Genomic DNA, 19,839 nt, shown 5'->3' on the forward strand with positions numbered 1-19,839 from the left:
ATAGTGCAAACAATTTGTATAAATTTTGATATTACTGTATTGAAGAAAACAATTATATATGTAATGCGTAGGCACCAGAAGACAGTTGTTTATTTTAACGGTCTAGGAAAATAAATGTAAACTTCAAGCGCGTTAAAACCTATTGCGAGAAACTTTTTTTTTTATTTTTTGTAACTATTGATTCAAAGGTTTAATTTCGTCCAAAATTATTTTGTTTTGTTTTCTCTCATGTAAAAATATATACGGCGTAACGGCTTCAACCACATATGCGATTATATTTTGTTTCAGGTTAAAGTAACACAGCCTGACGGACGGCCTTTGGTCACATCCGGTGATAGAGTCCGCATCAGTGTCACTTACTTTACAGACAAGCAGACAGCTGTTGCACCGCCTTTCCGTCCACCAAATAGTCCGTCTTCAAACTTGATGGAATTTATATCTCCCTTTCCTGATGGCGATGTCATATTTATGCCAGAAATGTTTTTGTCTGTACCCCGCGATGGCATGATAAAGTTAGAACTTGACATTCCGCTTAATGTTGCAACTGGGCACATAGACGTGAGTTTCTATTACTAGTACAGAATTTGATTTTTTTTTTTTTTGAATAAATAACAGCTACATGTATATGAATGATGGAAACCGATAATTAAATTAATGACTTTCAGTGATATATTGAACTAAATGACGGATAATAATATCATGCATCAAATGTGTATGGACAGGCATTATTCCACCCGCCCGTTTACAATTTTATTTCAGATACGATTCTCTTCCAATTTAAACTATTAAAAAATTAGAACTTGAAACATTTTTTCAAGGCTAAGTTACTGATGTAAATTTAAATTTGTATATATTGTTTGAAGGCTTCCATAAAATAAACATCAACGAAAGAATACACAACCCTTTGATATAAAGACAATTGTTCCATATACTGTGAGTGTGATAAAGATCCTGCACAAAATGATAGTAAATAATGATGAATTCCTTTTAGATTAGAATTTCACTAACATTTAAATCAATTGTCATTTCCGATTCATATGAAATCTACATAAATAATTGTCCTATTTGACTTTTTATTTAAAAAAATGAATAAATAAATAAATAAATAATGTTCATTTCAAGAGTTTATTTAACTTCAGGTACGTCTCCGAGATGAGAAAACGTCCAAAAACATTCAAAGGTTCCGTACTGAGAGTAAAGCTTACCTGCACGTTGAGATGAAGTCATCCTTTGTGAAGGTAAGGTAACCATTCCTGTGGCTAAGCAAAGTTTAAACGCAGCTGATAACCCTTGTTGCTCGACCAAGTTTATACGCAAAACACAGTCCTTGTAGCTTAACACATTTGACACGTGTTACACAATCCTTGTTGTTCAGCTCTGTTCATGACACGCGGCACACAGTCCTTGTTGCTGAACACAGTTTATATGCGATTCACAGTCACAGTTTACGCGGTACACAGCTTTGTTTCTGAACACATTGTTTACGTGGTACACTGTCCTTGTTGCTGAACACAGTTTATACGCAGTACATAATCCTTGTTGCTCGACACAGTTTATACGCGGTACACAATCCTTGTTGCCCGACACAGTTTATACGCAGTACAGAATCCTTGTTGCTGAACACAGATTATACGCAGTACACAATCCTTGTTGCTTAACACAGTTTATACGCAGTACCTAATCCTTGTTACTCAACACAGTTTATACGCAGCACACAGTCTTTGTAGCTGAACAGAGATTATACGCAGTACGCAATCCTTGTTGCTCGACAAAGTTTCTCTCTCCTTTTAGAGTCCCAGACGGGGTAACCTCTTGACTAGCCAACTGGAAAGTAGTTCATTTGAACTAAATGCACGTCTTAGGAAAGATACGTATCAACTGTATTTTGCCTCCCAAGCCTTGATAAGCACTAGATACACTGTTCCGGCCAGAAGCTAAAATAGATAAGCCGAACTCTTTAAAGCGTCCAGTGTATGCTTCATTAAAAAACAAATGTTTGTATATTTCTTTCTACATCGTAACAAAAACAACAAAGCAACGTTCCTCGCAAGTTCACATTCCTTCATTCATACTTTCTTCAAACAGGTTGGGAAACAGGCTGAATTCAGTGTAAGAAGTAACGTAAGACCAGGCGGAATGGTAACTTACCATGTAAGTAGTGTTAAAACACTCACATTTTAAAATAATAATTGTAACTTATACTTAGAAAGCAGCCGTATTGAATCATATTCCTTTTTTCGTTATAATATATATGCATGCAGATCTTTCATTAGATCTACAAGTTATTATTTCTCTCAATATTTATCATATTTCTGTAGCCCTATATAGACTTATATAGGCCTATCATGAACGCCATTACATACTTTTCATGAAGTTCGGACCATTGTATTAAACTATTAATCACTTCTTTTCAGATTATTAAAAACAAGAAGATAATTGAAACACACTACACTCACATTGCCTCTGTGTACCAAAAGAATACATTTTACGTAACGATGACGTCAGAAATGGTCCCAGAATGTATACTTCTTGCTTATTTCTACAACGAAAAACATGGCGAAATTGTTGCTGATGCCATCAAATTTTCCGTCGATATGTCCTTCAAAAATGACGTAAGCAAACATTTGTACATACATAACGAATATTTATAACGTGTTCCTTTTGTGTGACGCTTTGAAGATTACACTTTCTTCGGTCAACAGTTACTTCAGATAATTAGGAATGCATGGATTTGGAATAAGAATAAAAATCAACTTTTAGTGTGTATGCTTTGAAAATGCATTTTATGTATGTACTACAGATTGAAAAAGGGTATTGATGCTTTAGTGCATATGTGTTAACACATTTTTCATGCGTTTGAATTTTGTTGTTTTATACATATTTACAGGTAACCCTAAGATTCGATCGGACGCAGGTGTCACCTGGAACAAATGTTTCTTTAAACATCAGAGCCGACCCAGGATCGCAAGTGTTTGTACTAGCTGTAGATAAAAGTGTTATACTACATAAAACCGGAAATGACATCAATGAACGGAAGGTATAATCTATTATAATATTTACTTGTGTAATGTTATCAAATCTAGTTAAACCATTTCGTAAAAGTGCGGTGTGGGTGTTTTTGAAAAGCAAATGAAGAAACACATCATCAGTAGCACTGGAAAAAAGATAATAAAATATTTATTGTGAATAAACATAGTTGTCTTTTTTTTGTGGATAAATTGAATAGCACTGTTCAACGACGGTAGGTCGAATTATACTTAATACGAATCAGCGATGTGTTATGAAAGCAGTATAATGCTTTTTTATTGACATAATTATGCAGAAAAAGGTCAGTTATACTTATTCTGAGAATCAGGAATAATTTTGATCAGAAATAATTTCCTCCTGTCTCATCTTTTCCGTATTCGCAAAACGTAGATAATTGTTTGTAAATAAAAAAAAGTGACAGGAATTTTGAGAAGGTAATTACATATCAAGATTTTTAAAAGAAATTGCTATAGGCCTAACAGGATGAAAGAGCATGTAATAAAATACTTGTTGTCTTATGATGAATTCATAACCCTCTGAAACTATAGTTTACATAAGATTGTCTTGTTCTCATGTTTCAGGTCTACAACAAGCTAGGTATTGTTGAAAGACCCAGTTGGAAATACCAAGACTCTTACTTGTATGTACGAGTATCGGCAAACGATCCGATTGGCATATTCAATGTAAGAGACATTCGATTATATTAAGAGAAACGCACAACTATCGTCACAAAGATATAATAATTTAACGTAAAAGAAAAAGGAAGAAGTCATTTGAATTCCGAAATAAGTGATGTTATTGCAAGTGTATAAATTTATCTCTAAGCCTTCAATACTGTAAAGTAGTTAAATTTCGTGATGACGTATTTCCGCGGGTGCAAAAATCCATGTAATTGAAACCAAACGGACAAACAGAATTTCTATTTATTTTATCTTCAAAACTCAAAATCTACTATTTCACATCCCCAGAATTTGACCAAAACATCAAATTTCATGCCCTCAAAATTTGCAGATTTCACAGTGTATGTTTTATAGTATGATGAAATAATGATAGCAAATTAGCCTAATTTGAAATGTTGTATTCTTGAACGAGATTCTCAAACAACAAATGGTATTTCCATAGTAAAATCCACGAGATCCATATGTTATTGTATATGTAGTACATAAGTACGCTGATACAATTACATTTTTGCACTGCCGCCAATTAACTTATTTTGACGTCTCCTTAATCAGCTAATTATAATTGTCTCCATGTTTTCAATCGGTTCAATACAGCATTTTGACGGTCCATATGATCTGCTGCATATCTTAAGAGTACTGGCCCCGTGTTCACAAAACGTTTTTTGGTCTCAGCTGAGTTTGAGTTTGAAATTTTGCTATCAATTTTGCTAAAGCTTCAAGGTTAAATTCCAATTGAGACTGACCATCAATACTGAATAGCCACTTGAAAATAGTTATTAACTTAAAATTTAGTTTAAAACATGCTATTTAGATATAAATGACAAATAAAGTTTCATTATCAAACTCAGCTGAGACTGAAAATGTTTTGTGAACACGGGGCCTGGACTACAAAAGAAAGTGATTTTTATCGATGACGTCCAAACCAAGAAAATATTAATAGATAGTGCAAAAGATCAAATCGACTGAAAAATCAGAGATTCTAGCTAACGGGAGTTTGTATGGAGCTACGCGCTATCTTTTGAAGGTATAGCTACGATCGGATACTTTATACTTTAGTTGTTGTTTATTTTGGGGGGTGGGGGAGGGGGCACCGAAAAAATCAAGAGAGTTACTAAAAATACATGTAGCCGCACTTCTTGTAAATTCAGGAATTTAACGGGTGTAATTTGTTAATATTTTTCTTACAGGCGGTAGGACTTGCAGTAATAACTGACGCGTCATTGTATGATTTCGACTTCTGGAAGCGTAAGTACAACCTCTATTGCATGTCGTCTTATCTATATATAGCTATTAAATTAAGGATTTCTCATCGGCATCACTAACGACACATTTTGTCTTCTTGTCTTTTCAAACGGCAGCGTCTTTGTTGGCAAAATCGCCATAAAATGTTCAGTTGTAAGCTTGTTTACAAGTTTATATGAATAAAATTACAATTTTACATGTAAAGTATGCCTAGATATCAATTTTCAAACTAATAAATTAAAACTTATAAATTAAGAACTCCGTGCGCTTTGTATTTATTTATTTTAGTCAAGAGTCAAATAGAAGAGAAGACTTCAGCAGGTAGAGTTTCTTGGTCATCCAGTTCGGAAAGCCTTGACATAAATGAGTGTTTAGGACCATCGTGTTCAAACTATGTTGGATCAATGTCCAGAATCCCCCAGACCGTTCGTAAAGACTTTCCAGAAACTTGGATATGGGCTAACGAATCTGTCAGGTAACAGACAAATATAATAGGAGTGTTCGAGTATACTGAATAACCTGGTGTAGGTTCTTCTTTTCAAAAGGACCTTTCTAAAATATACAAGCTCTATATTCTCGTTTTCGGTTGATTAACGAGGCCATTGACGACTTTGCCACAATCTTAGGAAATATCACTTGTATTCACTTCTTGTCACATCATTGTGGTAATTACAGGGTATTGGTTATTATAACACGCTCTTGTCGTATATACTTAGTCAGGAGGCCTGGATCCAGAAACATTAAGAACGAACGGGATTGTTACGTAAAGGGGTCAGGAGGTCTCCCCTGGAAATTTTTGAAATAGAGGTATGAAATGGTGGCCCCTCGTGCATTTTTTGGGGTCTAAGTTTTGAGGTACGGGGGCAGGGGGTACTCACATCACTTTAGTGGAAAAGTTTGAAATCATGATAGGTATGAAATGTAGGCCTCTGGTGCAATTTTTGGTAAAAATGTTGAGGTACGGTTGGGTATACTCCCATTACTTTAGGGGGAATCAGGAGGTTCTCCACCTGGAAAATGTTGAAAAATAGATATGAAATGGTGGCCTCTGATGCAATTTTTGGTCAAAATTTTGAGATACGGGAGGGGATTCTCCCATCATTTTAGGGAGTAAGGGGTTCATGCCTGAATAATTTTAAAATATAAGTACGAAATGGTGGCCTCTGTTGAATTATTTGTTTATGTTGTGAGGTACGGGAGTGGGTATTCGATTTAGGGGTTGGGGTCAGAGGTCTCCCTCTGGAAAAGTTTGAAAAATATATATGAAATTGTGGCCTCTGGTGCATTTTGGAGTCTGCATTTAGAGAAAATATAATTTCCTTTGCAAAAATAGTAGAGTGGAACTTTGATGAGTATAGGTCACTCCTCAGCCAACTGGTGGAGTGGTGGTGGTGGTGGTGGTGTGTGTGGGGTCCGAGCCTGGTCAGTATAGGGTATTGGTTATAATAAATTGTTCTTGTCACATACCATTAGAGTTTCTAAAATAACCTAACGCTTCATTCTCGGTTTATAATCGTATGCATTGATAAATTTGAAATAAATAAATACTAACTAAACTAACACATGATAATGGGTGGCTATAGATGCATGTCGTTTTCTATAATCAGTACTTTGTTAATTCATTATGTTGTTGTCACCTAAATCACGTCGTTGTTGCTTATTACTTAAGTCTATCAGTTCAAGTAAAACTCAAGTCTATAAACAGATTCTTTTGGAAGAATGAAACCAAGCAAAGTAATAGCAGAGGTATGTTTACAAGAAGAAATTGAATGTACAACGCCTGTCACATCATCTAGCATCGGCTTAAGCAGAACTCTATCACTAAATAACATGCATTGATGGGATACCATGGTGTCAAAGGACCAGAAATAAGAATAACACCGAGTCTAAGCTCTGGCCACTTTCTACGGCTGCCACACGACATTTAGAGCTGAGTTTGTAAACTAACTAGAAAAATATCTGTAAAAATAGTCTTACAATTTGAAACTGGAGAGCAAAATTTTATTCCAAGTTGTCTGTTTCAAATTAGGAAGAAACATATATTGTAGATATATAATCTCTTTAAAACACGTCTTATAGTTATCCCAAGCAGAAAAACCGCTTTACACATAAACATGGCATATAAATATTGTAATTGCAGGAGTGGGTATCTATTGTACACCTCTATAATGACGTGATATATATAAATACTGAAATAACGTGTAACATTTGTATCTGATAGATATACTCGTATAAACACTGTAATAATCGGTTACACTTATGCCTGTCAATAATAATGTGTATAACTTAAACCTGACAGATTCATGGTAATTCAATATTCACAAGTTTCTGGGACGAAAGTATATTCATTTTAAAATATTCACCTGCTGAAGATGAACACGAATACTATTTCCGTGTGACATAGAATTAAAACATGCCATTATGCGTCCAGTAATGTCAATCTCGTTCTGGCCAGGGTAGTAGTGTTTGTACTTTTTCATAGTCCGGATGCAGATGCTGAATAACAATGACTACAATTTCGTGGTGGACTCTTCGGGTGAAATACAATCAGCGCCATGTTCTCCAGGTTCAAAATATATCTGTACTTGTATTGGCCCGTTTTGCGGGTCAGGTGTAACTACTATAAGGGACGATTTCCCAGAGACTTGGATTTGGTCTAATGAATCTGTCAGGTAAGATACTGGCTTTAAAGATACTTTCATCATTTAAGTGTTTACACTTCATTCGATCAAATGCACTCGTTGACCTTCTTTGACATAAATTTCTTAAGTCACTGTAAATTCGTTAGAATTACCATGTAATTATATTCTGTTTTCCTTTCTTTAAATCAAAAAAATCTGATGGTCATTTAAAATCATAAATACCTAAAATAGACGACATCTCCAATGTAAAGCATCAAACGTCAAAATGCAAACATCTCGAACCGCATTCTACGTGACGTATTTAAAGAAGCGCGACCTATGTTGTATATTGTACACCCAATACGGGCGTACATCCAATACGGGCGATTTCATGTAGGCGCGGAGTAGTTCCGCTTTTCTAGTAAATGTAATTTTACCGATAAGTAACCTTATCATAATCACGATTCTTTTAGAGTAAAAGTTACAAAATGTTCATATAATAGTAAAACAAAGAGATTCTTCAGCTTTCCAGCGTTTTTACATACATGTTGTCCGGGAAAACGTCAAATCTTACACTCGTTATGTAGCTCCTAGTACAGACGTCACGAATTAAACTCAATATTTAGTACACTGTTCGTAACTAAATCTACAGAAACAAAAAAAATGGAGAGTCCTGTAAGTAAGTAATTTTACAACAAAATGTCAGGCTAAGTGAAAATCGAATGTTATTGCTATGCTTGGTTGTGTTGTACTTTCAAATGATCTTCCTACAGATTTTATTACATATTTATTCATTTAATAATTATATAGATAGATAAATTGCTTTGGTACTCGCATTTTATATTTGTATGATTCACAAAAATGGGTCTATTTATTCAGATGACGTCATCAACATCCAACGTAAATTTTAGTCAATGTTTTATTGCTTTAGGCCTACGTACTCACCTAATGACGAGTATCAAGTCTGTAAAGTTTCAAAGCAATAGCTTTTGTAGCATTCATGTAAAACGGACATGTTTTGTTTTTGTATCTATTGAACTTGAAATATCCATTAGATTGAAGTAAAAAAAATATATAAATGTTTATAAAGTAATTGAAATATGCGTTATTAGTTCTACTGGGAATGTGATCATGACAGCGACAGTACCAGATACAATCACTGACTGGGTAGCTACAGGCTTTGCACTGAACCCAGACTCTGGACTCGGGGTTGCACCAGTTGCTGCAAACGTAAGTTGCATTTCTTAAATATCTGAAACGGTATATCCCCAACACCTGCATAACTAAAACTGTTGAAACGGTATATCCCTTACAGCTGCATAACTAAAACTGTTGAAACGGTATATCCCTAACAGCTGCATAACTAAAACTGTTGAAAAACGGTATACCCTAAAAGCTGCATAACTAAAACTGTTGAACACCTAGATGTTGGCAAATGTTATCTTTGTTAGATGGGCTGGTGTTAAATGTTTCGCAAAGGAAGTTGTGTGAATGTCGGTGGTGCTCTGCGATTATTAATACAGCAAGTGCACTATAATTTGGCGGATTATACAGTATTGTACGAGGCACTTAAATTCACCAGCTAAATACTTTCAGATGTTAGATATTTTCAAGTTTTGCTCTAACTTCTTTTGTTTAGGTAACCGCATATCTACCATTTTTCGTCAGCCTTCATTTACCATTTTCCATTGTTTCTGGAGAGGTAGCTGTAATTCAAGCACTTGTGTTTAACTACTACCCGCATGATATGTATGTAAGTATTCATTTAATATTCACACTTGTTACCAATGTTTTACCTGCTAGCAAACTCTTTCAAAATTGTGACATATAAATATCACAATGATTGTATCTTTTCTTGGTGATTAATTGACAATTATTCAAAAGATATTTTTTCATTAGAATTACTGTGTTGGGCATATTTTTTCAGATTCCGCATCCGTTTGTTGTTTGCCTTTGAAACCTTTTGAAAGGTGTCATATATTTTATTATTTAATTCTTTACAGTTGTTCACTGAAAACTCAGTGAATCTAAAGCATTGTGAAAATCTGTACTACTTTTCGACAGTTTGCTTATGAATATACATTTACTTCGATCAAGATTTATAATTTATACTTTTCATGCCTATGAAACGGAACTAATATGAGAACACCTTGTGGTGGGCGGCGTCCATTAAAGTTGTCTGCTCTCTAATTTGAGAAGTTCTTATCCAATGATAACAGAACTTGGTCAAAGTGTTTACGGGCATATTGTCTCGGCCAAGTTAGATAACCAGCTGAATTGTCTCAGAGGTCTCAGGGGCGCTGGAGTAATGCTCCTTGAATTACTCAAAATTGCGAAAGTTGACAGTCTCCTCTCTCTAACTCTTTTAGAGTTTTTAAAGTCAATATTAATTTGCTGTGACGGGCGTATTTTGTGAGTGTGCAACTCTTGTTAACATAAGATATACCCCACTGATACTGAAATATCAAAGATATCCTTTCACATATTAGTATATCTTTCACTCGCAAACAACACTGTTATTTGGATTATCGCTTCAGGTGACAGTATCGCTAAAGAATTCCTCTGATGAATTCCTTGGTATAACTGTAAATAGATATGGTAAGGAAGAAGAAACAAAGGACAGAGTTCAAAAGTGTATTCTCGTAAGTGATGCTTTATATGATATAACTAATGTGACAAACTGTGTAAATTATGCAAATATTCATCAGGACATGTTTCATTGTTTGTGCAACGGTGACCTTACTGTGTGTTTTTAAACTTTCGATGAAAACCGTGAAGAAATTTACAGATGAATTATACATTTAACAAATGAAAATCATAATATTTTTATGTGAGGTTACAGTAATAAACGCTGCACATATTTTCTTTTAAACTTGATGTTTGTTGAAAATATATTAGGTACATCCTGAATTCTACAATGATAAAATAGATAGCTAAAACCTTGAAGAGCTGATAGACCTTTGCTAGGAGCTTTCTGATCATGACATTGTTCAAGTTAAACACTGATCTGTTTTTATCATTTTGATAAAATTGCCCATCACTTTTGTTATATTTCAGGTCAAGTCTAATGATGCACACTCCGCTTATTTCACAATTAAGGCCCAGCAAATAGGAACTATAGACTTGGAGGTAGAGGCGTCGTCTCCGAGAGGAAGAGACACTGTTATACGTCAGCTTATAGTCAGGGTATGTAGTATAATCAGAACTATGTAATAGAAAAAGCATTGAAACTCGAGGGTAAACGATTTGTACGAGGGGGCGTAGCCCCCTCGTATAAATCGTTTATCCGAGAGTTTTAATGTTCTTTCTGTTTTGTATCATAGCCATCCATATATGGTAGTTGTAGGCTTTCCACATTGCCATATACAGCAGTTCAGTGAATACTTAAAATCCTTGCTTTACAAATGTGTAAAGCCCAGGTAAAATAAACCAATGCTAGAGCAGAAAATCAATAAAATACACTTCGCTGTCTACTGTTCCAGACACGCTGGCATACTTTCCTGTCCAACAGTGCGGTTACTAGCGTGCGGGTATTAAATACCTGCACACTTTTAGTTACCGCACCCTGTACTCGGAGTATACGAATTACCTGCACCAAATTTGTTAAGAAAAAACACCGAGCTATGATACAATAATATAAAAGTGAACAAACGGCTTAGGACACATGTTCATCGAAATTTATATTTGTACTTCAATACGCTAAATTTTCCTTTGCTCTGTCATTGTTTAATTAGCTCACATTTCGACGAAGATTTACAAGAATGTGAATTCTTCATGTACAGAAAATTTCGTGCGTTTTTAGTTCCTGGTCTTAAGTGTAAGTTTGAGGCTAGTACAGGCGTAATGTTTTGTTCATTTTAATCACCATTTATAACAAGCTTTAACAGTTGCTGCCGCCTTGTCTGGTCAAAGAAGTAATCTCTGATAGTTGCTGCTTATTGCTTTGGTAGTTGCTGCAACCGTGTCCGGTCAAAGCAATATGCTCTGGTAGTGGCATTCAGCTTTGGTAGTTCCTACCACTCTGTCTGGTCGAGGTAATATGCTCTCTTAGTTGCAGTCGTCGTGTCTTGATCTAGTAGTGGCTGCTTCCTTGTCTGTTCAAAGCAATAAGCTCTAGTAGTTGATGCCACCACGTCTGGTTAGGGCAATAAGCTCTGATAGTTGCTGCTACCGTGTCTTGTCAAGGCAGTAAGCTCTGGTCGTACTGCCACCGTGTGTGATCAAGACAGTTAGCTCTGATAGTTGCTTTCACCGTGTCTGGTCAAATAATAAAGCCCTGGTACGTGCTGCCACCGTGTCTGGTCAAGACACTAAGCTCTGGCGCGTGCTGCAACCGTATCTGATCACGGCAGTAAGATCTGGTAGTGCTGTCATCGTGTCTGATCAATGCAATAAGCTCTAGTAGTTGCTGCCACCGTGTCTGGTCAAGGCATACAGCTCTGGTACGTGCTGCCATCCTGTCTGATGAAGTCAGTAAACTCTGGTAGTGCTGCCATAGTATCAGCTCTGGTAGGTTCTGCTATTGTGTCTGACTCTGGTAGTTGCTGCCACCGATTCTGACTCTTGTAATTGCTAGTCTGGTCAAGGCAATAAGATCTGACACTGTGTCAGGTCAAGGTAATGTGCTCTGGAAGATTCTACCATCGTGTTTGGTCAAGTCAGTATGTTCTGATAGTTGCTGCCTTCGTGTCTGGTCAAGGCAACATGCTGTGGTAGTTTCTGACATCGTGTCTGACTTTGGTAGTTGCTGCCATCGTGTCTGACTCTAGTAGTTGCTGCCACAGTGTATGGTCAAGGCAATAAGATCTGACACTGTGCCAGGTCAAGGTTATGTGCTCTGGAAGTTTCTGCCATCTTGTTAGTATGCTCTAGTAGTTGCTGCCACCGTGATGGTCGAGGCAATAAGATCTGACAATGTGCGAGGTCAAGGTAATGTGCTCTGGACGATTCTGCCATCTTGTCTGATTCTGGTAGTTGCTGCCACCGTGTCTGACTCTAGTAAATGCTGCCACCGTTTTTGGTCAAGGCAATAAGACCTGACACTATGCCAGATCAAGGTTATGTGCTCTGGAAGTTTCTGCCATTTACCAGTTGTTGCCACCTTGTCTGGTCAAGTGAAGTAATGAAAGAGATTATAAACCAGATCAAATTAATAGGGAGACTATTAACAGGACTAAAAAATGGGTGGAATTGAAATGATAAACCTGGATTACTTCATAAATGATTTAAAAGCTTGTTGGATCAGAAGGATAATAGATAAAAGTAACCAATGACAATGGAAGGTCTTTATAGTACATTTTTATCTAATGTTGGAGGAGAACTAATTGTTGAATGCAATTATTTACAGAGGGAAATTGGTACAATATGTAATTCCAACATATTTTTGAGAGCTTTATAAGTGGCTTTGGTAAATATAAATACACAAGACAATAAAAAGAATATAAGTAAACAGGTAATATGGAATAACACATAAGTTTGACGAATTCAATTTTTATATAACATAGAAAATAGACAATTCTTGAAATAATACAATCTTATATTAAGCATTCCAAAAACTATTAAACAGGCGCCTGAGGAAGAGGATAGTTCGTATACACGAAATGAAATACTTGTAGACAAATTAGCACAGTCAAAAGAACCAAATAAATTACTTTATGACACACATATAAGCAAAGGATCAAAATCAATTAAGTCAGAAATGAAATGGTCATCGATTATACTGAAAACCTCCTCCTGTTGATCAAACATAAATAAGTAGCTTTCAATACAAAAATCTGACGTGAATTCTCCCAACAAACAAATCATTATTTAATATAAACTAACAGAATCAAATCTGTGTGAATGTTGAAACACTAGAACACATGTTTTGGAAATGTAATTGCGTACAACAGCTATGGATTTATCTTAATAAGAAAAATCTTAAAATTCAATTGAATTGAGAGGTGGTCAGTTTTGGTATCGCTGAAAGAAACGTAAAACGAAAAGATGTTATAATATTCCTCATGAAATATTATATATTTCAAATCAAAAATAGAAAAAGGAACTCAGTTTTGATAGTTTCATATCATATCTTAATATCAGGATAAAACTTGAAAAAAGAAAATTACATTATCAAACGACAAATTAAACCAACATAATGTCAAATGGTCTGGTTTTGAGGTATGAGTTTAGATGATGTGGGTTGTAAAAGAGGTCTTATTATGCCCCCGAAGGTGGGCATATTAAAATCGCACTGTCCGTCCGTCAGTCAGTCCATCTGTCTGTGAGTGCGTGCGTCCGTGTAAATTCTCTTCCGGGCTGTAACTCTGCCATCCATGAAGGGATTTTGAAATAACTTTGCATAAATGTTCACCATAATAAGACAACTTGTCATGCGCAAGACCTAGACCCCTAGCTCCAAGGTCAATGTCACACTTAGAGGTTAAAGGTTAACATGGTCTTAACTTAACTTAACAGGGTCTGTTTCGTGTCCGGTCCATAACTCTGCCATCCATGAAGAGATTTAAAATAACTTGGCATAAATGTTTACCATAATGAGACGATGTGTCATGAGCAAGATCCAGACCCCTAGCTATAAGGTCAATGTCACACTTAGAGGTTAAAGGTTAACATAGTCTGTTTCTTGTCCGGTCCATAACTCTGCCATTCATCAAGGGATTTTGAAATAACTTGGCATAAAGGTTCCCCCATAATGAGACGACGTGTCATGCACAAGACCAGACCCCTAGCTTTAAGGTCACACTTAGAAATCAAAGGTTTATATGGTCTGTTTCTTTTCCAGTCCATAACTCTGCCATCGGTGAAGGGAATTTAAAATTACTTGACATAAATATTTCCTATTATGAGATGATGTGTCATGCCCAGGACCCAGACCCCTAGCTCTAAGGTCAAGGTCACACTTAGAAGTCAAAGGTTAACATGGTCTGTTTCATTTCTGGTCCATAACTCTGCTATTTATCAAGGGATTTGAAAATAATTTGACACAAATCTTAACCATATTGAGAAGATTTGTCGCACTTATGACCTGGGTCTCTCAGGTAAAGGTCAAGGTCACAAAATGATTCATACCTAAACTATTATGGCATGTTTTGCGCAGACAACTGTAGCATTCTTGGGCATGCTTCGGGGGCATTTGTCACCAATAGTGACAGCTCTTGTTTTTTTTTCTTTTTTACCATATAAAATGCCCATTTTGAAAGTGTGCGTACAATAATACAAAATGTTTACGTGATTATAGCAGCAATAATCGTTATAAATGTCGATAATTATATGAACTTGGAAACAATCTGAATATCCTATACATTTAGCTTTTTTTACATTATACATTTCTTTAATTTCTCACATTTTCCCATAAACTTTCAAAAAAAAGTCTTCGTTGACACCTATGTAATACAAATGGTTAGATTTGATGCTATTTGTACTTATTGCTGTTTAAACATTTTACTCCACATCAAAAATATTTTCCTATGTCATCATATTTGTAAATGTACGAAGTACGAAGATTAAAAAATAAATTACATAAAAAAACCTTGTCTGGTCAAGGCAATAAGCACAGATGGTTGCAGCCACTGTGTCTGTCAAAGGCAGTATGCTCTGGTAAGTGCTGGCACCTTCGTGTCTAGCCAAAGGAATATGCTCTGGTAGTTGCTTCCGCCTTGTCTGGTCAAGGAAATAAGCTCTGGTTGTTGCTACCATTGCACCGGATCAAAGCATTAAGCAATGGTAGAGGCTGCCATCAAGTCTGGGCAATAACCTCTGATAGCTGTGTCACCGCTTCTGACTCTAGTAGTTGCTGCCACCGTGTCTGATCAAGGCAGTTAGCTCTTTTACTTGCTGCCACCGTGTCTGGTCAAGACAGTAAGCTCTGGTAGTACCTTCCACTGCGTATGGTCAAAACACAAAACAATAAGCTCCCTGGTAGTAGCTGCCACCACGTCCGGTCAAGACAATACGCTCGGGTAGTAATTGCCGCTAAGTCTGGTCAAGGCAAAAGGCTCTGGTATATGCTTCTACCGTGTCTGGTCAAAGCAGTAAGCTCTCTGGTAGTTATTGCTACCGTGTCTAGTCAATGCAGTATGCTCTTGTAATGCTGCCACCGTTTCTGGTCAATAAGACGTAATGGTGAGCGGTTATTTCCTTTAAACTTTCTCCTGAACAACTCTGTTTATATTTGATGGATGGAATCGGGCAGTGTTATTTTGTGACCACAACACTAAGTTGAGACACGTTGTTATTTACTTTACAGGCAATGCATTGGCTCTTTTAATCATACACAATATGTAGTGATTTAATTAGATTTGTTTATTTACAGCCGCCTGGCCAACAAGAGGAACAAAATGTTCCAGTGTTGATATCACTGGAAAATGGCGGTAACTTTCAGCAAGATGTACCTATAACTTATCCGTTACGTATAGTACCGGACTCGGAGCGAATACAGATTACTGTAATAGGTAAGGAAAGGTGCACATTGTCTCTGTTTACTTACAAGCTCTACGAACGAATTGTACATTCATTCGGCTTTGATACAAACCAGAGTCTGTCCTTACTCTTTGGATCCAGACTGACTAAAGTGACATCATTTGTATCGCAGCTGTCCCATATACAAAATGTATAAGCCTTATGTTTATTAAATGAAACTTTAAAACTGAAAAAAAGTTGTTGTCAAGTAGAAATAAATAGCTTTCAGATTGTACTCTCTTAGATGGTTGGTAGCTATTACGTTTTGCAAAATACGTCAGGAGCAAGTTTAATATTGTTAATGAAATAAATCCGTAAGAAATAATATTAAACTGTAAAATCTACAAAAATTCTACGATTTGCCACATAAGTTAAAGAAATGTTGAATTTGAAATGAACGCTTTAAATCTAATTGACTGAATATTTGGTTTCATAAAACTGGCCCAGGTCTTACAAACTGAGTAATAGCCGTTCTTTAAAATATTAGTATGTCTATGGCTGATAAAATATAAAAGGCAAGGGTAAATTTTCCGGAAGTACAGAGCACCCTAAACACAGCCATATAGTCATGCATCCCAAAGTAGGCCCGCGAAAATGAAGAACCAGTCAGCTACCCATGGATCACCACCAGCTGTTTAATGTGATATATATGAGATAATGCATACATATTTTAGGAACTCCCTGGTTGTCTGTGTCTAAAACAACTGCTTTAATTTTCAGTAAGAATACAACAAATTATGTGACTTAAATTTTATGCAGAACTGTTCTTATTGACAGGTGACATTTTTGGCCCTTCCTTGGATCACCTTGATCAGTTGATTAAGATTCCGTATGGATGTGGAGAACAGAATATGGTGCGGTTCGCTCCCGCTGTTTTTGCTGCCAAATATCTTAAGATTACTAACAGGTACTCGGAGAAAATGAAGAAACAGGTTGAGCATATCATGGAAACTGGTAAGTGTGTGTACTTGTAAAAAAATGTGGAGTGGCAAAATCGAAGTTAATAACAATTTGGGAATTAATGGGTAAAACCTCTAATAATACATGTATATATTTTGAACAGTGTACAATAACTCTACAACTCTCTGTTTAATTCATTGGTCAGCGTATTAAATTTTAGTTTCTATAAAGGTGTTATTAGGTGTATATGATAACTTTTGTTTCGTTTATACTACAGGCTATCAAAGACAACTGACCTACCAGAGACTCGATGGTTCATTTAGTGCATTTGGCATCAAGGATAACGAAGGAAGCTTGTGGTAAGTTACTGCCAAGATGTACGAGCACAATCAACAAACAACAATGATTCTGTTGAAGGCAGTTTCACAATAATATTATTGCCGGGTTTCAGATGTATCATTAAAACGTTTTATAGTTATAATTATTCTCTTTATACCCGGCGTATTTAAGTAAGCGGAAATATTGTTACCTCAGTTGTTTCTCTCTATGTTACAGGCTTACTGCATTCGTCCTGAAGTCGTTCGCAGAAGCCAGTGAGTTCACCTACATTGATCCGGCTGTTGTTGAAAATGGTGTTAAGTTTATTCTTAAGAATCAAAACAAAGATGGAAGCTTCAACACGACGGGATTTGTACATAATAAGGCAATGCAGGTTGGAACGTATCTAAATATATCCTGGTTATAAAAGAACTAACGTTTGAGGTTTAAGTTTGAAAACGCACTAAAGACTTTTTATCTCGACTCTTCAGAGAATAGTGAGAGTTATTTAGCTTATCCGGGCTTCGGCGTAGTTATATATATATTGGATTTAAACTTCACACAATGTTTTCCAGTCATAAGACCTGCTGAAATAAACAAGCAAGATAGTATTTGGTTGGATTTAATGTAAAAACTGACACTTTTTTCTACCTAGAAAATTCAGTTAAACTTTTTGCTTGCAACAAACTTTCAAGTTGTATATCAATGCGATTAGAGAACTCTTGGTTTAAATTAATTCAAATTATGGCCATTATTTGACTTAAAAATTTGGTTGAAATTTTGCATGCAAGTTGTTTTCATCTCTCTATAAAAAATTTATTTGTAATTGATGTCCGTGTTTCCGAATAGTCGAGTGCGGTCTTGTTTAATATGTAATGATAACTTGAGTTCGTACAGTAAGTATTCATTTATCGGCTCTGTATCTAGAAAATTGTATTTCACTTTGAAATGTCTCATTAGCGATATTGGCAATATCATAAACAAAATTGTTCGGTTTATCTGAGTGTATTTATTTATCTCACACTATGTTTCTGCATGTTTTTTTTTTATTTCATTTTTTAGGGAGGTTCTGTATTGAGCAGTAGGTCTCTTGCTGCGTACGTACTGATAGCTGTGAAAGAGGTTCAAGATAAAAATATAATGGTAGGTGTATGTTTTTTTAACGGTATCTAAATTCAGCACTTAGGCCTTGTCATAAACCCGACATAACAATTATATTTTAAAAGCATCTCGGCAGTTTGTCTCATAGCCTCAAAGCCGTGTCCTATTACTAGACAGTGTAAAATAAAATATGTGCTTTATAGAGCTCTACATCTGTTAAAAGACTGGTATAAAAATATTTTCTAAATCGACCTTTAACTAGAGGCGACGTAGCAGTATTAATAAAGTTCGATGGTAAAATACATGATACAGCATTAAACTGACTAGACATACGACTGTGTTCTATCTTTTTAGCTCACCTGTCACATAGTAACAAGGTGAGCTTTTGTGATCACCCTTCGTCCGTCGTCCGTCGTCAGTCCGTCCGTGCGTCCGTCCGTCAACAATTTCTTGCCTGCACGATAGTGGTTTCATTTATGATTTTATTTTAACCAAACTTGCACACAACTTGTATCACCATAAGAGCTCGGTTCCTTTCTTGAACTGGTCAGATCCCGTTATGGATTCCAGAGTTGTGGCCCCAGAAAGGGCCAAAATTAGCTATTTTGACCTTGTCTGCACAATAGTAGCTTTATTTATGATTTGATTTTTACTAAACTGACACACAACTTGCATAACCATAAGGTCTTGGTTCCTATCTTTAACTGGCCAGATTCCGTTATGGGTTCCAGAGTTATGGCCCCTGAAAGGGCCAGAATTAGCTATTTTGACCTTGTCTGCACAATAGCAGCTTCATTTATGATTGTATTTTAACCAGACTTGCACACAACTTGTATCGCTATAAGATCTTGGTTCCTTTCTTGAACTGGTGAGATTCCATTATAGGTTCTAGAGTTATGGCCCCTAAAAGGGCCAGAATTAGCTATTTTGACCTTGTCTGCACAATAGCAGCTTCATTTATGATTTGAATTTAATCAAACTTGCACAAAGCTTGTGTCACCATAAGATCTTGATTCCTTAGTTGAAACAGCCAGATCCCATAATGGGTTCCAGAGTTATGGTCCCTGAAAGGGCCAAAATTAGCTATTTTGACCTTGTCTGCACAATAGCAGCTTCGTTTATGATTCGATTTTAACCAAACTTGCACACAACTTGTATCACCACAAGATCTTGCTTCCTTTCTTCAACTGGCCAGATTGCATCATGGGTTCCAGAGTTATGGCCCCTTAAAGGTCCTAAATTGGCTATTTTGGCTTTTGCAGCCATATAGAGACTTCATTTATGGTTTTATTTGGTACAAACTTCCAAAATAACTTCAACAACAAGAAATCTTGGATTCCATGACAAATCAGATCAAAGCGTAGGTTCAGAGTTATTTTATATCTGATTACCTCCCCTGATTGTAATCAAACTGGATTTATATCAGTAAGTACTTATAGGACTTATTTGAAATTTCATTATTGTCATTAGTTGGACTGAGCCAATAAGGGTAG

General features: G+C 36.1%; 1 protein-coding gene across 1 annotated transcript in view; it reads left to right on the plus strand.

Moving 5' to 3' along the window:
• LOC123557439 (CD109 antigen-like) overlaps window positions 1-19,839 on the plus strand; it is a 44,284-nt gene that overhangs the window by 9,779 nt on the left and 14,666 nt on the right. Inside the window, exons 12-28 of the mRNA XM_045348892.2 lie at window positions 289-558; window positions 1,140-1,238; window positions 2,086-2,151; window positions 2,415-2,612; window positions 2,888-3,037; window positions 3,609-3,710; window positions 4,895-4,952; window positions 5,238-5,424; window positions 8,683-8,800; window positions 9,210-9,323; window positions 10,108-10,212; window positions 10,628-10,756; window positions 15,882-16,020; window positions 16,805-16,981; window positions 17,205-17,286; window positions 17,483-17,639; window positions 18,308-18,388. Coding sequence (XP_045204827.2) covers window positions 289-558; window positions 1,140-1,238; window positions 2,086-2,151; window positions 2,415-2,612; window positions 2,888-3,037; window positions 3,609-3,710; window positions 4,895-4,952; window positions 5,238-5,424; window positions 8,683-8,800; window positions 9,210-9,323; window positions 10,108-10,212; window positions 10,628-10,756; window positions 15,882-16,020; window positions 16,805-16,981; window positions 17,205-17,286; window positions 17,483-17,639; window positions 18,308-18,388 — 2,232 coding nt within the window. The remainder of the gene's footprint in view (window positions 1-288; window positions 559-1,139; window positions 1,239-2,085; window positions 2,152-2,414; window positions 2,613-2,887; window positions 3,038-3,608; window positions 3,711-4,894; window positions 4,953-5,237; window positions 5,425-8,682; window positions 8,801-9,209; window positions 9,324-10,107; window positions 10,213-10,627; window positions 10,757-15,881; window positions 16,021-16,804; window positions 16,982-17,204; window positions 17,287-17,482; window positions 17,640-18,307; window positions 18,389-19,839) is intronic.

The sequence above is a fragment of the Mercenaria mercenaria genome, chromosome 5, assembly GCF_021730395.1.
Source record: "Mercenaria mercenaria strain notata chromosome 5, MADL_Memer_1, whole genome shotgun sequence".
NCBI lineage: Eukaryota > Metazoa > Mollusca > Bivalvia > Venerida > Veneridae > Mercenaria > Mercenaria mercenaria.